The following is a 17,408-nucleotide window of genomic DNA, read 5'->3' as shown; positions in this document are numbered from 1 at the left end:
GCTTTATTATGCACGTCTAACAGTGAGGGAAGTAAAGCTCTCTGATGAGCTAATCTGGATTCTCCATCACTTGACCTCTTTAAAATCAAGACTGGATATCTTTTTTTAAAAAGATATGCTATAGCGTAACCAGAATTTATGGTCTTGAGGTAGGTATTACTGGGTGAGGTTCTCTGGCCTGTATATGCAGGTTGTCAGATTAGACTATCATAATGGTCCCATCTGGCCTTGAAATCTATGATATTTTAAAGATTATAAAGTAAGAAAGAATGAGATCTAGTTATGGTTGCTTTGCATTGCAGTTCATCTGGGACAATGCAAAGGTAAATCCCTAAATGAATTTTCATTACTTCAAGGCACTACGTATCACACCATGAATTGTGAATTATTGCCGTTACTAGGGTAATGGAGCTCGGTGTACTGGCTTGTTTTCTTTCACGCACCTAGGACGGAACTATTAATTCCACCTGCCAGAACTGAACATAATAGTGTTACTTTGCTTGACAGACACGCTTAGGGGAAATACTAGACCGACACAGACAGTGGGATCCTTAGGCTGATGTCTTTCACGTTAAATGTGAAGAGTTGCTTCAAGAGCCAATAAAGTGAGCAGTTTAGACAAATGTCAGTTATCAAGTTACATCCTGATAAACTGTAGAAACAGCAAGTGGCTTCTGAAAGGAATATAAACAAGTTGCGTTTCAACAGATAGGCTCCCCTGGTGCAAGAGTTGCCGGGTAACAGTGCTATTCCAGTAGCATTCACAAGAGATTAAACTTGGCTCTTGTGAAATCGAAGTTCATTTGGAGAGCACTAACTGAGTCAAAGGACCATGGAAGTCAGACTGATTAAAAACACCGATCTGACCTATTCTTTTATGTTTGTGAAAGCTGTTTTAGTGCCTTGAAATGTGGTGGTATCTGCTACCTAATGAGTATTCTGACTATGCCTCAAATGATTGCATGAACAAGGAAAAATGAAGCTGTTTGAGATTCAGAGGAAAAAATCTGAGACTCCCTACTGCGTGAGGAGTTTTGCAGAGGTTCTTAGTAGTTGGAGACATAAGATGCTTATTGAATAGGTAGGCTATTAGACCACTGTTGATTACTAATGTTTCAGACTCCTTCAGCAAGACATACCTGGGTTGAAGTCTTCCTTCTTACATACATTAGGTTGGACTATTTGAGTTGATCATTAAGCAAATTATAACTAACTTGCATTTCAGAATAAGTCCCATTCTCATTTGGATTCTGTAAAGGCAATTATTGAGACAGTTTATAAAAGAAAGGCAAAGATTGTTTTGGAAATCATGAGTAAATAGTACAGATGCTTAGCCTATGTTTACACTAACACCTTTGTCAATAAAACTCAGAGGTATGAAAAAACACACCCCAATCGACATAAGTTACACCAACAGAAGTGCCGGTGTGACAGGGCCATGTCTACAGGAGAACTCTCTCCTGCCGACATAGCTACTATCTCTCGTTGGGGATGGTTTAATTAACAGCTTAGAGCAGCTATATGGAGACCTTAGGGCTTGGTTACACTTGCAAGTTAGAGCGTATTAAAGCAGCCCTGGGTGCCCTAACTCCCGACCCGTCCATACTGGCATGGTACTTAGAGCACCTGGACTCTGCTGCTGGAGCGCTCCTGGTAATCCGCTCCACCAGAAGCATAACGCTTATTGTTCCTTGGCTGAAACGCCCCAGCGTCAGTGTTAACAAGGTCGTGCATTACTGCGCTTTGATCGGCATCCGGAAATGTCCCATAATCCCCTTAAGTCAAGTGGCCACTCTTGTCATTGTTTTGGAATCGGCTGTAGGAATGCGGATATCCCCTTTCAAAGCTCTGTGTCTGACAACCGGCATGCTTATCTGCACTGGGACAAAGCAGCCATAAGTGTGGAACGTTGATTGCTGTGAGTGTGTGAGAGTGGTGGCGGGGAAGGGGTCTGAACTTACAAGACAGCGTGCTGACACACTCTCAGCACCCCAAAAACCCACTCTCTCTACCCCCACATACACACAACACACTGCCTGTACACTCCACTCCACCCCCCGCATTTGAAAAGCATGTTGCAGCGTCTTGAACGCTGGGATAGCTACCACAATGCACTGCTCTTTGTGGCATTGTAAGAGCTGCTAATGTGGCCACACCAGTGCACTTCCAGCTGAGAGTGTAAACACTTGGCAGCGTTTTCCCTGCTGCTGTCTCTGAAAGCTGGTTTAACTCCCATTGCTCTACATCTTCGGCCATGTCTACATCTAAAATTTTGCAGCGCTGGTTGTTACAGCTGTATTAGTACAGTTGTATAGGGCCAGCACTGCAGAGTGGCCACACTTACAGCAACCAGCGCTGCAAGTGGTGTTAGATGTGGCCACACTGCAGCGCTGTTGGGCAGCTTCAAGGGGGGTTCCGGGAACGAGAGAGCAAGCCGGGGAAGGAGACCAGCTTCGCCGCGGTTTGCTCTCGCGTTCCCGGAGCCACCCTGCAAACCGCAGGGAAGGAGACCTGCTTGCTCGGGGTTCCGGGAACGAGAGAGCAAGCCGGGGAAGGAGACCAGCTTCGCCGCGGTTTGCTCTCGCGTTCCCGGAGCCACCCTGCAAACCGCAGGGAAGGAGAACCGCTTGCTCGGCGGTTCGGGGAACGAGAGAGCAAACCGGGAAAGGAGACCAGCTTCGCCGCGGCTTGCTCTCGCGTTCCCGGAGCCACCCTGCAAACCGCAGGGAAGGAGACCTGCTTGCTCGGGGAACGCGAGAGCAAACTGCGGCGAAGCTGGTCTCCTTTCCCGGTTTGCTCTCGCGTTCCCGAACCCCCCTGCAAACCGCAGGGAAGGAGACCTGCTTGCTCGGGGTTCCGGGAACGAGAGCGCAAGCCGGGGAAGGAGACCAGCTTGATTACCAGAGGCTTCCTCCTTCCACGGAGGTCAAGAAAAGCGCTGGTAAGTGTTTACATTGGATTACCAGCGCTGGATCACCAGCGCTGGATCCTCTACACCCGAGACAAAACGGGAGTACGGCCAGCGCTGCAAACAGGGAGTTGCAGCGCTGGTGATGCCCTGCAGATGTGTACACCTTCAAAGTTGCAGCGCTGTAACTCCCTCACCAGCGCTGCAACTTTCTGATGTAGACAAGCCCTTCAAGTGTAGCCATGCCCTTACAGCAGTGCAGCTGCAGCACTACAGCTGTGCCACTGAAGATCTCTAGTGTAGACGCAGCCTTAGTGTTCACAACTCCTGATGCAGCTTTTTCTAAGGGCTAGACAGGAGTTTGCAGTTTCTACAGTGGCTGAACAAGGGAAGATGTGTTTCTATTTCATGGCTGCAAGTTGGAAAGTTAAGATGCTGAGGGACATGGGGGAAAGTATGTCTCTCCTGTAAATTTTCAGATCAGTGAATCCTAGCTTTAGTCATATCTAAAGCTATATGGGTCATTCTCATCTGATGTAAATTGGCAGAGCTCCCTTGAAATCAGTGGATGTACATTAGTTAGCAACAGCTGATGATCTGATGGTCCACTTATCTTCTGCTGTAAAATCTTTAGGGAAAGGACTACCTGATTCTTAACTTCACAGTGCCAGGCACACTACTTACTTACCTGTTCTAAAATGTTCAGCACGTTCTAGATTGAAATGCAAAATATTATTTTAACATTGATCCTTAGAAGAGTTTAGATATAACTGAAAATAAAAGGTGACCCGGAGAGCAAAAAACAGGGTTTGTACCATTTTTAGCTTTAAAAGTTGAGACTGTTTGTTTGTTTTGTGCTACCCTGGAAATGCCAGGAGTGTCAAGTCTTGTCCTCTTTGTCTCTGTGGAGGATCCAGAGATGTGGATCCAGCTCTTAATTGAACAGGGACTGAGTGCTGAGTGTTTAGCAAAAGCTTTCATTGTCTTCAATAACTGCATTAGCTCAATGTTAACACAACCCACCAGTTTGTATTACTGTCCCCCACCCTGGGGTGCTGGAACAATTGGAACAACTTATGTAGTGGGGGTACTGAGAGCCATTGAACCAAACTGTAAACGCTGTATATGATGGAAACCACTTCAAGCCAGAGGGGTGCAGAAGTACCCCCAGCACCCCTAGTTCCAGCACCTATCCAGAGAGGATGAAAAAAAATAAATCACTTCCCATGTTGGCTTGCTTTAGTTGCTTGGTGTCGGAATGCTTGTCCAGAAGACAATTCCTGTGTTCCCCCTAGTGTACACAGAGCAAACTGCTACTAACTGCAGTTTGTACTGAAGTAAGTCATTTAACCTTTAGCTCTTGCTTTTTTCTGTAAACTGGGCATAATATTTATTTAACTCGGTAGTAGTAGGGGTGTTATGAGCTTCTGTACAATGGTTATGACAGGGTATTATGCCTTAAGAATACATATATGAGAAGTCTGACCTTAATACATATCTGCTATTGATTGATTGATAGATAATATAATTTTCCTTTGTTCTTGCAACCTACTTACCAGTCACCCACTGTAAAATTTTCTTAGGATCTCACTGATTTTACAAGTCACTTGTTCTTACGCCTGGGCACTGTGGGGAAATGAGTTGTCACGCCAAAGGAATGGACTGGGTGAGCTTATCCATATATTTTTGTAGCTTTCAGAAGCTTGTGTAACTACTACCTAGCAAAGGAGGGCTTGTTTGTGTTTAGCGTTTTGTGTGAGCCCAGCTTCAGAATCTTGCTCTTCCCGTCCCCCTCCCCCCCAACCTCCTTAGCCTTGGATCCATTAAAAATGCAGAGTCCTACTGCATTTTGGCAGAGCTCCCATTTGTCACAAGTCATAGTTTTTATGCTGAATGTTTATTGCAACGTATGAAAAGGGGAGGATCTTGTAGCAGTGGTCTCTTAAAACATGCAGTGCATTTGCAGTGTGCTGCATAAATAGCAACCTACTGATGTCCCAAAGAAGGAGGAACATTTAACTTGAGTCAGGTATACACTTCAGACCTAAGTGGACTTAACTAATGTTGCTTGGAGGTGTGAAAAGTCCGCATCTCATGAGCAACATAGTTATACCGACCTAACCCCATCTGTAGACAGCACTACGTCAACAGGACAGCTTCTCCCATTCACATATCTAACACCTCTTGGGGAAGTGGATTTACTATGCCAATGGGAGAAGCACTCCTGTCAGCGTAGTAGCATCTTCACTATAGCACTAAATGTGAAGACAAGTCCTTGGGCTTTCACACCTATCACACAACAGGAGTTAATCCTGACCTGTACCACTGCAAAGATAAGGCAGGTAGCTATGCTGTCCCTTCTAAATAGGATTAAGCCTCTTAAAACTGAACTTCTAATGAATTTTGTAGGTCCCCGCTATTAAGAGGGTCATGTAACTTTTTAAGAATGTATCTTGTTTTTTCTACAGGTCCCGAAATTTAGGCCCACATAGAATTGCTGTATGCTACATGTTGAAATCCAGCGTGCACTATATCAAACCTACCACAGATCCCATTGGAACTGACTTCTATAATACAGGGTCTCTTCTAAAGTTTATCTGTTGTCCTGTGTAATAAACAGTTTCAAACTTTGCAATATTAAAACAGTAGGGTGAGATCTGGGGGATAAAATAAGTGTTATTCTCCCAAGCTATCAGCTCTCTCATGATGCCAAAATAGGTGCCACTCACATATCTTAATATGATTGCGCATCTCCTTTCTCTGCTGCTTTGATCAGCAGTGAAATAGTTACATCAGAGTTCATGTTGAAATCACGATATTAGTCAACACCCCATGGATATGAATGTGAGCAGTTCTCATTTCTTAGAGGTGTTTGTCAATTTGTAGATTCAGACAGACCTCAGTATTAAGGGCACTTGACTTATATTTAAAAAGTTGATGTGTGCAACCATAAAGAACAGGCTCTTAAAGGTGAGTTACAAAAGGGAAAAAATGAGTTTGTGACGTTTCCTACTAAGATCTGAACAGTTTTTACAAAGTGAATTTTCAGTGCTTGTTTCTCACGTTAGAAATTCATATCTTTAGAGCCTAGCACGTGATGACTGGAGATTTAGTAAAACAGTGACATCACAAGAGCTTAGAGTATGAAAGCTGAGCAACAGGGGAAGAATTTAGTTAGTGTTTAAGTCTTTTATGGTAGTTTTTGGTAACACTTATTTAACCTCAGTGACTAATGTACATTTTGGGGACAGGAAGTCTGCTTATGACTCAACATCTCTGCCTCCTTAATTAAGATGTGAGCTAATATACAACCTCTGAGGCCTACCCTCCTCCAGCAAAACCAGAGAAGATTAACGTTTGACATTCGTGATATAATTTTTTAATTTAAAAAGGGGGGTTGTTGCCACCCTTATGTATCGAAAATGTTTTTAAAAAATGCCACACACCCAATTTGTTTAAAAAAAATAAATAAATCCCAGTTTAGATTCTGGAGCACAGAATGATGGCTAAAGTGCCTGGTTGCTAAGTGGCTGCAAACAGGCTGGAACCAATGTAAGGATAAAGCATGGGTCAGTGGTGTAAGACATCACCAGCATAGTGCATGCTGGGTATTTGCAGCAAGTAATAACTGGTTGTGGGCCTAGACTTCAGGATCTGCCAAAGAAATAAGGTATGTTCTTGGTAGGTTTTAAATTTGAATGCACCTTGGTTTGGATCGTTAGATTTGTGGATCATCTTTTAATCCTGTTAGTGAATTGAAATTAATGATTTTCACACTTCTGAGTGTGATTTTAATAACTTGCACCTACTGTTTGCTTACCCTTAATGTGTGAAATATAAATATATACAATCGTAAACCACCTTCTGCTGCAGAATAGCTGTCTGGTCTGCTCTCCTGATGCCAGTGCAAAAATGCATTTCCTGTCCAGTAGTTTACATTTGTATAGATAGTGAATCCAGTATTAGGCAGCAGCATGCAATGGTATACTTCTGGGTAACATCTCATTCTGTCAACATTTAGGTGTGCATTGCCCATTAATGTGCCCTGGAGTCCTATTGCAATTATGAAATAGGTCTTTCTCAATAAAAATCTTAAGCATCTCACTATAAATTTTGCAGGAGAAAAGGAGCAAATGGGGAAAATTGTTCAAGATGTTAGGCTTTCTTAAAGATGTTTGGCTTACCATAACTATTCCACGCTGGGCTCTGAACCATGTTCCTGAAATTTTTAAATGTGTATGTGATTGAGGCAAAAGAACTAACATGATCCTTGGATATTTAAATAAGGAAATATGGAGCAGGAGCAGGAAGACAGTATTACCTCTCTTTCGGTATTGGTATGCTCACTGCTGGCATACTGTGTTCAGTTCTGGTCTCTAAGTTTAAAAAGGATGTTGAAAACTTTAGAGAGGGTTTCAGAGAAGATCTGTAAGACTGAAAAACATGCTTCATAATGGGAAATATAAGAAGCTCAACAGGAACAACTGTAATTATATAATCTAGAATGACCTACACATGCATCTGATGAAGTGGGCATTCACCCATGAAAGCTTATGCTCCAATACATCTGTTAGTTTTTAAGGTGCCACAAGACTCTTTGTTGCTTTTTACAGATCCAGACTAGCACGGCTACCCCTCTGATACACTACAAAGGGAGAAAAGATGACATTAAAGGAGTACTTTCATCTAGCAGAGGAATAACAATATCCAATGGTTAGAAGACTTTAAATCAAGATGTGCTCTCACTGCACCTGAAGTTAGGGGCTCAATGCTTGAATCACTTGGTGATATCTGTGGCCTGCATTATACAGGAGGTCAGCTGGTTCCTTATTGGTGCCTTCTGTCCTAAAATCTATGAAGTTAGAAGAATTAAAACAGAAAATAAGTTTCAAGTTCTTAACAGTGAGGATAATTAACCACTGGACAAGAGTACCATGGGATGCAGTAAATTTCCCATCATTTGGAGTCTTTTTAAATGAAGACTGGATGCATTTTTAAAGGCAGCTGTAGTTCAGCCACTGGTTGTTTGTCTAGTTCGTGTTCACTTACATAGTAGGGAAGAATATTTCCTCCACACCAGGCGCTGTTGGGTAAAATTCTACCTGTGTATGCAGGAGGGCAGACTAGATGTTCAGATGGCTCCTCTTTGGCTTTAAAATCTGTGAATTTGTGCTCTTAAATCAGATTAGGTAGCAAGATATACTCCTGGGGGAATTCTGCACCACTGCGCAATGCAGAATTTTGCAGAAATTAACATAGTGCATGCAGAATTTCCTTTCCCCACACAAATGGGCTGCAGTGCTGCTAGCTGCCACTAGGGGCCACTGAACCCAGCAGAGCCCAGCTCACACATAGAAGACATTGCTGGGGGGAGGGGGGCAAGGGAGCTAGAGCAGTGTTTCTCAAACAAGGGTTTGTGAGGGTACTCCAGGGAGTCCGTGGGCCCTGCTGATCAACCCTTTCCCCTTCCTCCCTCAACTACTCCTCCCTCCCAGCACCTCCTGCAAGCCGGAGTACAGCTGTTCAGTGGCGTGCACGAGGTGCTGGAAGGGAGGGGGAGGAGCGGGGAGGGGGCAGGCTCGGGGAGAAAGGGGGCAGAAAGGTGGGGAAGAGAAGGTGCAGGTGTGGAGCAGGATTGGGAAGAGGTGGGGTGGAACCTAGGGCTGAGTGGGAGGCTTGGGGGTCTGTGAAAAGTTTTAAATCAAAATGAGTGTCCTCAGGTTGCTAAAGTTTGAGAATCACTGAGCTAAAGAGTTCCTGGCAGCTGCAGTTTTCAGCACGGCCTGAGGGAAGAAGGCAATAGTGCGCAGGAAACTCCGTGCAAGCCTAGGACCGAGCATCAGGCTGTTTTTCCCTCTGGATCTCTGGGGAATGAGGGAGTGTGGGTATCTGGGCAAGGGGGCTGAGGCCCTGCGGCTGGGCTCTGGGGTGGAAGGGGTGCAGATATCTGGGCTGGATTCTTGTGGGGAGAGGAGGGGGTGTGGGTATCTGGACAAGGGGGAGCCCTGCAGATGGGCTCTGAGGAGGGGTACTGATATCTGGGCCAGGAGTCCTCGTGGCTGGGCTCCGGGGGGAAGGGGGTTTCGGTGTATTGGCTGTGGTGGGACAGCTGCTGGGCTCGGAGGGTGTGTGTGTGGGTGTCTAGCCCCCCAGCTGGGCTCTGTGTGGGGGAGGAGGGCAGAAAAATAGGAACTAGATTGTCAGAGGGGTTTCTTTAACTCTCTACTCCTTGGGGGGAATTTTTGTGTGTGTCTGTATTGTTACAGACATATTTTCTGCCAGGTATTTTGAAATAAATTGCCAAAATAATTGAAACCGGTGTTGTTATGTAGTGTTATTTTGACAAATAAAATTTGCAGAATTTTAAAATATTGTGTGCAGAATTTTTAATGTTTTGGTGCAGAATGCCCCCAGGAGTAAAGATCTCATGGGATTTTAATGCTGCATTAGTTGTTTGTTGCTATGACCTCTAGTGGACAGTGCTCTGCATTCTCTTTTCACCTTAAATCACTGTTCCCTAGCAGCAGCAGTTATGAAGAAATCCAAGGCTGAGCAATAAGGAAGAGTGTTACACATTTTCTTGGGGGTGTAGTTTTTCTGCTGGAAAAATAAATCTTAAAAATAAACGTAAAGAAGTTGGCAACCCACTTGTACATCTGTGCTATTAACTGACAGCAGTTTTCTTTGTTTCACTTCCAGTTTGCAAAAGTTTATTCTGGCCTTAGTTATCTCAGTAGAATACCACACTATTTTCTCATGCAATTTGTAGGCAAGGCTACTCATGTCTTAAAGATGACCTCAGGATTTTAATAAATTGGTCTCTTTTGGACTCCTGTCGTATGTAAAAAGTATGCCTGAAAGGGGTTTTTGAAAGACATTTTTTGTTGCTTGTATCTGAGATATGAGGACTAAACTTATCTTCCCATGTTTTGTTGGATTGGTTGTGTACATCTGAAGATGTATAGCTCTTGCCTTAATTGAAAGGGCAGAGATGCTGAATCTTCAACAAAAGTTTCCTGTCTCCAAAATGTTAATTGCACATTGGAGGTTACAATAGTTAACTAATAATCTGACTAAAAATCTCTTCATTTCTTAGGCTGTGTCTACACTTTATGATAAATGTGGGCTTGCACATTGGCTAACAGAAGTTCCTAGTGTAGACAAGGCAAACTGTAAGGGGGGGGAAGTGATTTCCAGCCTGTTCACGACCCGAACCCTCAGGGTCTGCAGCAGCCCCCAGGGCTAAGCACCCACTCTCTGGGTCCTGTCCTCAGTGAGCGCAGGATTGCTCCATGACGCATTTTGCTGAAGTACCTGCACTCAGGTTCCCTGGACCCTGATGCACAAGACATCCTTAGGGCTTAACCCCTTCCTGCCCATGCTGTAGCCAGAGGGGGCTGAGTTATATCAGTGGCCAGCAGCAACCTGGAGGTGTTAGCTGCTTTTCAACACTGTGCAGGCACGAAGGGACAAGCTTCTTCCAACCACACTGCGGAGGAGGGAGAAGAGATGAGCTCTGGAAAGACACAGACCAAGTCCTTGTCCTCTTCTTCCTCCTCCTCCCCCCACCCCCTGCAGCTGGAAGCAGCTCCCGTCCCTTCCCTCCTGCACAGTGCTGAAAGGCTGCTGCTGGCCACATTCTGATGTGAACCCTGGCAGAAATCTGGGGAGAGGGGGCTTGTGACCCTCCGTGCCCACCCCCCCAAGTGTTGCCTTGGGACATGACGCCAGGTACCAGGAGAGGTGGGTCCATCCTGGGGCCCAGCCAGGCATGGAGAGGAGGGCTGGTCAGTCACCCCTGCTGTATGAGAGAGGTGTACGAGAGTGTGTGTGTGTCACCTCTCCCTGTGTATGTGGGGGCTAGGTGTGTGTCACCCCTCCCCATGTGAACCCTAAAGCCTTAAAGATAAGAAGGTAAATAAAAATAATCCAGCTGTGCGGTATTTCTTTTTAATGGGCTCAGTCAACTTGATGTTAATTTGAATGTTTGTACTGCATAGTTCGGAGTGATTACTGTTGAACTGGCTTGAATACGAGTAATTTTATCAGGTGTCCTGTATTCAGCATAGGGAAATGTGGTTATCCTAAGTCAAGATAAACCCCAGAAAGTGTTAAAACTACAGCTTGCCTTGTCTACACCGGGAGCTTATGTTAGCTAATATACTAAAACCCTACCCTTTGTCATAGTATAGACATAGCCTAAGAAGGCAAAAGATTGTTAACACATACTAGGGTTTACTTTGCCCAGCTAATGTGTGTTAAAAATACAACTTACCTTGTCTACACTAAGTTTTTTAATACATTAGTTGCCAAGTGTTAAAAACACAGCCATTTTTAGCAACCATGTCAAACAGCTGAAGTGAACATGTATCTTCAATTCTGTGAATGACGACGTTCAGGTTCTGAACTGCATCATATGCTTATAATAAGCCTGCTTGAGGGTATATTCTGCTATACCAGTGCAGCACTGGCATAAAATACTTATTAAAAAGGGAAGGCTTTAAAGCCCTAGTTCCTGTAGGTTTAAGACAAGGTGTTTATTTTTTATTTAATCTGTAGTTTTTGCTTAAGTTCATGAAATTTCAGTGTTGAATGTTCAAATTTACTGAAAATGTTATGAGGCAAGGAAAGAGGACAAAATACCTAAGGCTGCTTATTAGAAGGATATGAGTCACTAGGTAATTTCACATTCTCCTATTGTAATATCCTATTTATGGTGCTGTTATACACCAAGGTGTTGTATTCGTCTGAATAAAATCTGTCAATGATTTTCGTTTCTAAAGACTGAGTTTTAATTTGCTTAAAACCAATGAAACCACTAAAAGTTCCACATAGAAACTAGTCAGTTCCAGAAGATGGATGGGCCTGGAGCAAAGGGAATAAAATTGGGCTTGTGACCTCTTATGTTTCTTCATGATTTATAAAGAAAGCCTAAAGTTTTTTCACCAAAAGAAGACAGGGAGGCAGTTTTAGACTAAAATGCAGGTCCTGTTGAGCCTAGGTATATACTGTTAGATCACATAAATAAATAGTGAGTCGGGTAGCTTGGGATTTCAACCAGTGTTGCCACCATCCTGTTTTGAATACAAGACAAATGCTGTGGGCCTGTGTCTGGCTTGTTAGAAGGAGGATGGCAAGCGGGTGCTATGGATTTTTAAGATTCAAGGTCAATACTCCTCATGAACAGCGCTATTCAGGGAGTGCCGAGTACAGTGCATTCACAGTGAATGTTTATCAATGTTAATTTAATAACTTTCTGCTTGTGATGCAGAACGTCTGGGCTTTATGAACACTGTTGTGCAGAATCCCTCCAGACTGTAGAACAAATCGTTTGACCCCTTCCCCCCCACGCCCCCCCACGCCCCTCAAGGTATTCAGCAGACTGCATTTCTTTTCCCTCAGACACTGTCTGTTTATTTGCACAGTAAGATGGAATGAATAGAACAAGCTAACAGGGCCGGCCTTAGTGAAAAATGGTGCCCTGGGTGGACTTGCATTTTGGTGCCCCTACCCCCGCTACTAAGTTTCCTAAATTGCGTGGCTGCCTATTAAGCCCTGTGCAGGGACTCAGGGCTGCGGCAGGGGGAGAGGCCTCTTCCCCCAGCGTGGATGTGCCACGGCGGAGAGAGGCGCCCCTCCCTTGGCCCCGACTGGTGTGGTTAGAGGGGGGCTGATGGGGAGTCCTCTCTCGCTGCCGCAGCCCTGGGATAGCCGGCATCTCCAAACCTCTCATCCCTGGTCCCACCCCGCACCCCCCCATACCCCAACCCTTTGCCCCAGCCCTGAGCCCCCTCCCAAACCCCTCATTCCCGGCCCCACCCCAGAGCTATCGCTCCTAGCCGGAGCCCTCACCCCCTGCACCCAACCCCCTGCCCCAGCCCTGAGCCCCCTCCCACACTCCAAACCCCTTGGCCCCACCCCCACCACCTGAATTTTGTTATGTGCATCAATATGAAGCTGATGTGTCACATATCACCTCCATATTGATTAACAAAATTAATTCTGCACATGGATCTAAAAAATTAGCGGGAACACAGGCCCAGTTTCTCCCCGGGCTCCCTCCCACTGCCCCCGGGTCCTGCTCCCTCCCCATTGTCCCGAGTTGCCTTGTGCAGCCTCACACCGGAGGCCTGCCCTGCTCCTTTTCTCCTGACCATGCCACCCTCCTGACCACAGCGCTCACCCCTAAGATTGGCCCTGCTGTTGCTTTCCTACACCTCTGCCCGGTGACGGGTTTACCGTGGCTCCATCGAGCCAGGCCCATGCTCAGAAGAGGCCCCTGGTCTGCTCTGCTTGCGCTCCAAGTCCCTGCTGGCTCCCCCTGCCCACCACTTGTTCCTCTTGGCCTACCCGCCGTCTGGCCGAGGGCTCCTCTCTGCCCCCGGTCCCAACCCCTGCTCCTCTTAGCCCCCTGGCCAGACCCCAGTGCACCTCTGGCTCTGGGCAGTCTCTGCTTCCTACCACCTGTGGGGCCCCATCTGTCTCCCCGGAGCTGAGCCGCCTGGGACTGGAGCAGAAGCCGGGCCAGTCCCAGCCAGGTGGTGGGGGTGGGGCAGGAGGACAATATAGGGGAGTTGGCTGGGCCCCTCCAGGCAAGGGTGTCTTGAGGGAGTCTGGCTCGGGCAGGACCTGGCCTGGTTGATCGCTCTGGCTGTGCTGCCGGCTCAGCCCAGCAGACAGTCCCCTTCCAGCAGGCCCATGAGTGTGGCCGAGAGGCAGGGTGTGGGGGAGTGGGTCTCTTGGGGGTCAGGGCTGGGGACTGGGCTGTGAAGGGGTAGGGAAGATCTGTGTGTTGGGTCACTAGGAAGTGGGGGTTCTGTGGGGGCTGCTGGGCAGTTGTGGTGGGGCTGTGGGCAGGGGTGGTGTTGTGCAGGGCACTGTACATTTGTAGGTTGGTCTAGGGAAGCACTGGGCATAGTGGGTCCGGGAGGGGTCTGGCCATAGGAAGTTGGGGGGTGTTGTGGGAAGGGGGGGTGTTGTGGGAAGAGGGGCTGTGTGGTGTGATGTAGGACTGCCCCGAAGGGGAAGGGACATGCTGGCAGCACAGGGCTGGGCAGGCCACTGTGCGTCTGGAAACTGCCGGTTAGTATATAGTGCCCTCGCATTGGGCAGAGCAGAGCCGCCCCTGCCTTGCCAGGCCCCATTACCTCTGGCTGGCCCCTCGCTCTGGGGACTGACCTCCCCACGCCGTGCTCCATTGCCTCTATGGGAGCCCACAAAAGGTTAATCCGACCCTGCCTCTGCCCTGGGAACTCCCTTCCAATAGCAAGTTCCCCAGGAACTCCCCAGGAAACAGCAGCAGCTGCTTCTGCTCCTGATTCAGCTCAGCAGCCCACACACACACACTTCCTCTAAACCAAGCGTTCTCAAACTGTGGGTCCGGACTCCAGAGTGGATTGTGACCCTGTTATAATGGGGTCACCAGTGCTGGCGTTAGACTTGCTGGGGGCTGAAGCCCAACCCCCACCACCTGGGGCCAAAGCCCAAGGGCTTCAGCCCTGGACACCAGAGCTCAGGTTACAGGCCCCCTGCCCGGGTCTGAAGCCCTTGAGCTTTGGCTTTGGGCCCCCCACCCAAGATGGTGGGCTCAGGCTTTGGTCCCCGCTCCTGAGGTCCTGCTCTAAACCAAACCTCCTCCGCACCCCAAATTAGTGGGATGTTTCCTTCCATTTACTGGTTGAACTCCCCTGACTTCCCCACACCCCCCATATGCTGCTGTGCTGGAGCACGGAGAGGCTAGGCTGTGTCTTTCCCGTGCCTTAAAGGATATGGAGAGGAGGACAGAAAGGAGGAGGTAGTGTCTCCCTCCTCCCCGCCTCCCACCAAGGCGGAGAGAGTAGAGGGGCCTCACATATCTCATGCACTTGTATGATGTGGCCAGCCAACAGAGTGTGTTGTTTGTGAGGAGTGCTCCTCAGCTGTCCCCTCCCCCAAGTAATCAGGCCCCCATACACAGCTGCTGCAAGGGAAGGGAGAACAGGGGGAAGGCTTCCTCAGTCAGGCCTCCTGGTGCCAGCTTCTTGCAGGGAGACAGAGCCAGGGCTGGCCTCCTCAGCGATCCCCCAGAGCAGGTTTGGGGGAGAAGAGAAGGAAATGGGGGATATCCTCAGCCACCCCCCCAATGGGAGGGCGGAAGCATGCCCTGGCGCACCTTAGCATGTTCCCCCCTCCTCTCCCAGTCTGCACAGCTAACTAGGCACAGCAAAGGGGACTCTGCTCTCACTAGGCAGTAACTACATACACAGACACACAACTCTCTCCACCCCTAGCCAAGCAGGGAGGAGGGAGAACCATGTCTTTTTGGGTGGGGGCGGGGGGGACTTTTTAAAGTGCTGGTGAAAGACAAAGGTTTTGTCTACAACTTAGCAGTGTAGACATACCCTCAAGTGACAACATAGTTGCAGTGGTTCCCCAGATGCTAGTGTAAATTGGCCCTAAACAGAATCTCTCACCATCACAACTCATTTGACACTCCCTCTTTCTAAAGCTGAGTATTCTGCTTTCAAAGCCCTGTTAATCCAGAAAGTAAGATATCAAAGCTTTACTATAAGGCTGGGCAGAGAGATTGATCTCGTTAGATAACTTAATCTTTACCCCACTTTTAACTGGTGAAATACCAGAGGGTGTAACGTGGAATGAGTGTTGGCTTTCAGAGATAAGATGAACAACAGGGAAGCATTGAAGTTTTAATGCACTGGAAATAGTATTTGTATTTAGCAAATCAATACAGTATTTATATGCAAATAAATTTCAGTGACACATCACCTGTTCTTTGAAGCTGCCTTCTTTGAATCAACATTCATGGAGGAGGGATGGAGTCTAGAATAAATTTTTGTTTAAACTGTTAAGGTGAACCTGTTTGCTTACATGTAGTTAACACCACTCACACACTAGAGGAAAACTTGCCTTCTGGTCCAGCTCTCTGAAATGGAAAAACTAGGCAGTGTGAAGGTGCAGTGCTGTCTGAAGAACTATAAGGAGATAAAGCTGTGTGTCACACCAGGGTCTTTTGTAACAATTCTTTCGCTGACCTTATTTCATGGTCCCTGTGTGTGTGTGTGTGTATATATATATATATATATATATATATATATATATATCTTCCTTCTGTATTTTCCACTACATGCATCCGATGAAGTGGGCTGTAGCCCACAAAAGCTTATGCTACAATAAATTTGTTAGTCTATAAGGTGCCACAAGTACTCCTATTCTTATTGCCACAGTTCCTGAGGGCCAGAAGTGCAGAGGATTCTAATGCCCTGCCTGAAATACTGATTTTAACCAGTTTGTACCAGCTTAGGACTTGGTTGGTAACCATAGCACTAAATGTGGTTCGCCCTTGCCACAAGCCAAGCTAGAACCTGATTGTCTTCATATAACAAGTTCATAAGTTTAACTTTATTGTGTGGACAGGACTCTGTCCGGTGGCTGGCTTGCTTTCCTCCTAGGTCTGTCTTCTCAGATGTCCAGAGTGCATTTCCCCACATGCACTGATACGACAGTGTGCATGTCCTCCAGACACACTATTATATGCTGAAGCAGGGTGTATTGCCAATAAGATTCTTCCAGACTACAACTGATACATTGTCCTGTGGAGAGCGGCTTAGTAGCAAATTACAGATGTCACCCCTTAAACGCAGGAATCTTGATATGGCTGTATATGTGTCTAACGGAGTTTGTTTGGTTTACAGTACAAAAAGGAAGGACAAAACATAACCAGTTACTGCCATGAGACCTTTCCAGGATGGGTGCATGATGTGCTAGGCCATAATTGGGCATGTTTTATCGGAAAGAAAGTTTCGCCCTCTCCTTCCAGCATTCATGTGAAGCAGCTCCTTCATCATAAACCAAGGGAAAGGTGAGTGCACACAGTGAATGGAGGATGACTTTTTATTTTGAAATACGGTGACAACAGCAGTTGTGCTTTAAGTTCCAGATTAAAATGAGTAGACTGGCTCGGGGGCAAGATACAAAGCTATAGTATTGTTGCAGGGGGCAACAGTTGGGGTTCGTTTGCCCGGTGTGCGTATCCCCAATGACCACACCAGAGTGGAGAAGCAAGTATCTTTATTTGAGTCAAATAAGGTGCAAGGAGATATAAAATCTCAGATCATGCACCAATCACGATCCATTGCCATGTCTTATATACCTTACTTGTTTACAAAGATGTTCACAGGTGCTACAATTCATCATTTACAATTCATTAACTACCGGATCTTTTAATTAACTATATCCTTAACCCATACTACTGACCCCCCCCTTTGATCGATTACATCTTGTACCATAAACAAAAGAACACAAGAAAATGATAAATGATTACATGTACTCATGCTAACTTTAAAGGAACATATTGTTTAGCTCGAAAGGCAGTCGTAGGCCTGAGAATGTAAACTTCTGACCCCACGCCATATTGCCAGTTACCTGGAGCCCTGCACCCCCCAACAGTATCACAGCAAGTTTGTGGTCCAAATGAAACTAAATTCCTTAGGCCTGAGGGAAG

At 46.5% G+C, this 17,408-nt stretch overlaps 1 protein-coding gene across 1 annotated transcript in view; it reads left to right on the top strand.

Annotated features, from left to right (window-relative positions):
- CTSC (cathepsin C) overlaps positions 1-17,408 on the top strand; it is a 37,739-nt gene that overhangs the window by 6,344 nt on the left and 13,987 nt on the right. The window contains exon 3 of the mRNA XM_030559026.1: positions 16,600-16,766. Coding sequence (XP_030414886.1) covers positions 16,600-16,766 — 167 coding nt within the window. The remainder of the gene's footprint in view (positions 1-16,599; positions 16,767-17,408) is intronic.

The sequence above is a fragment of the Gopherus evgoodei genome, chromosome 1 (assembly GCF_007399415.2).
Source record: "Gopherus evgoodei ecotype Sinaloan lineage chromosome 1, rGopEvg1_v1.p, whole genome shotgun sequence".
NCBI classification, from domain to species: domain Eukaryota; kingdom Metazoa; phylum Chordata; order Testudines; family Testudinidae; genus Gopherus; species Gopherus evgoodei.
This window is presented reverse-complemented; position numbering and strand designations above follow the sequence as displayed.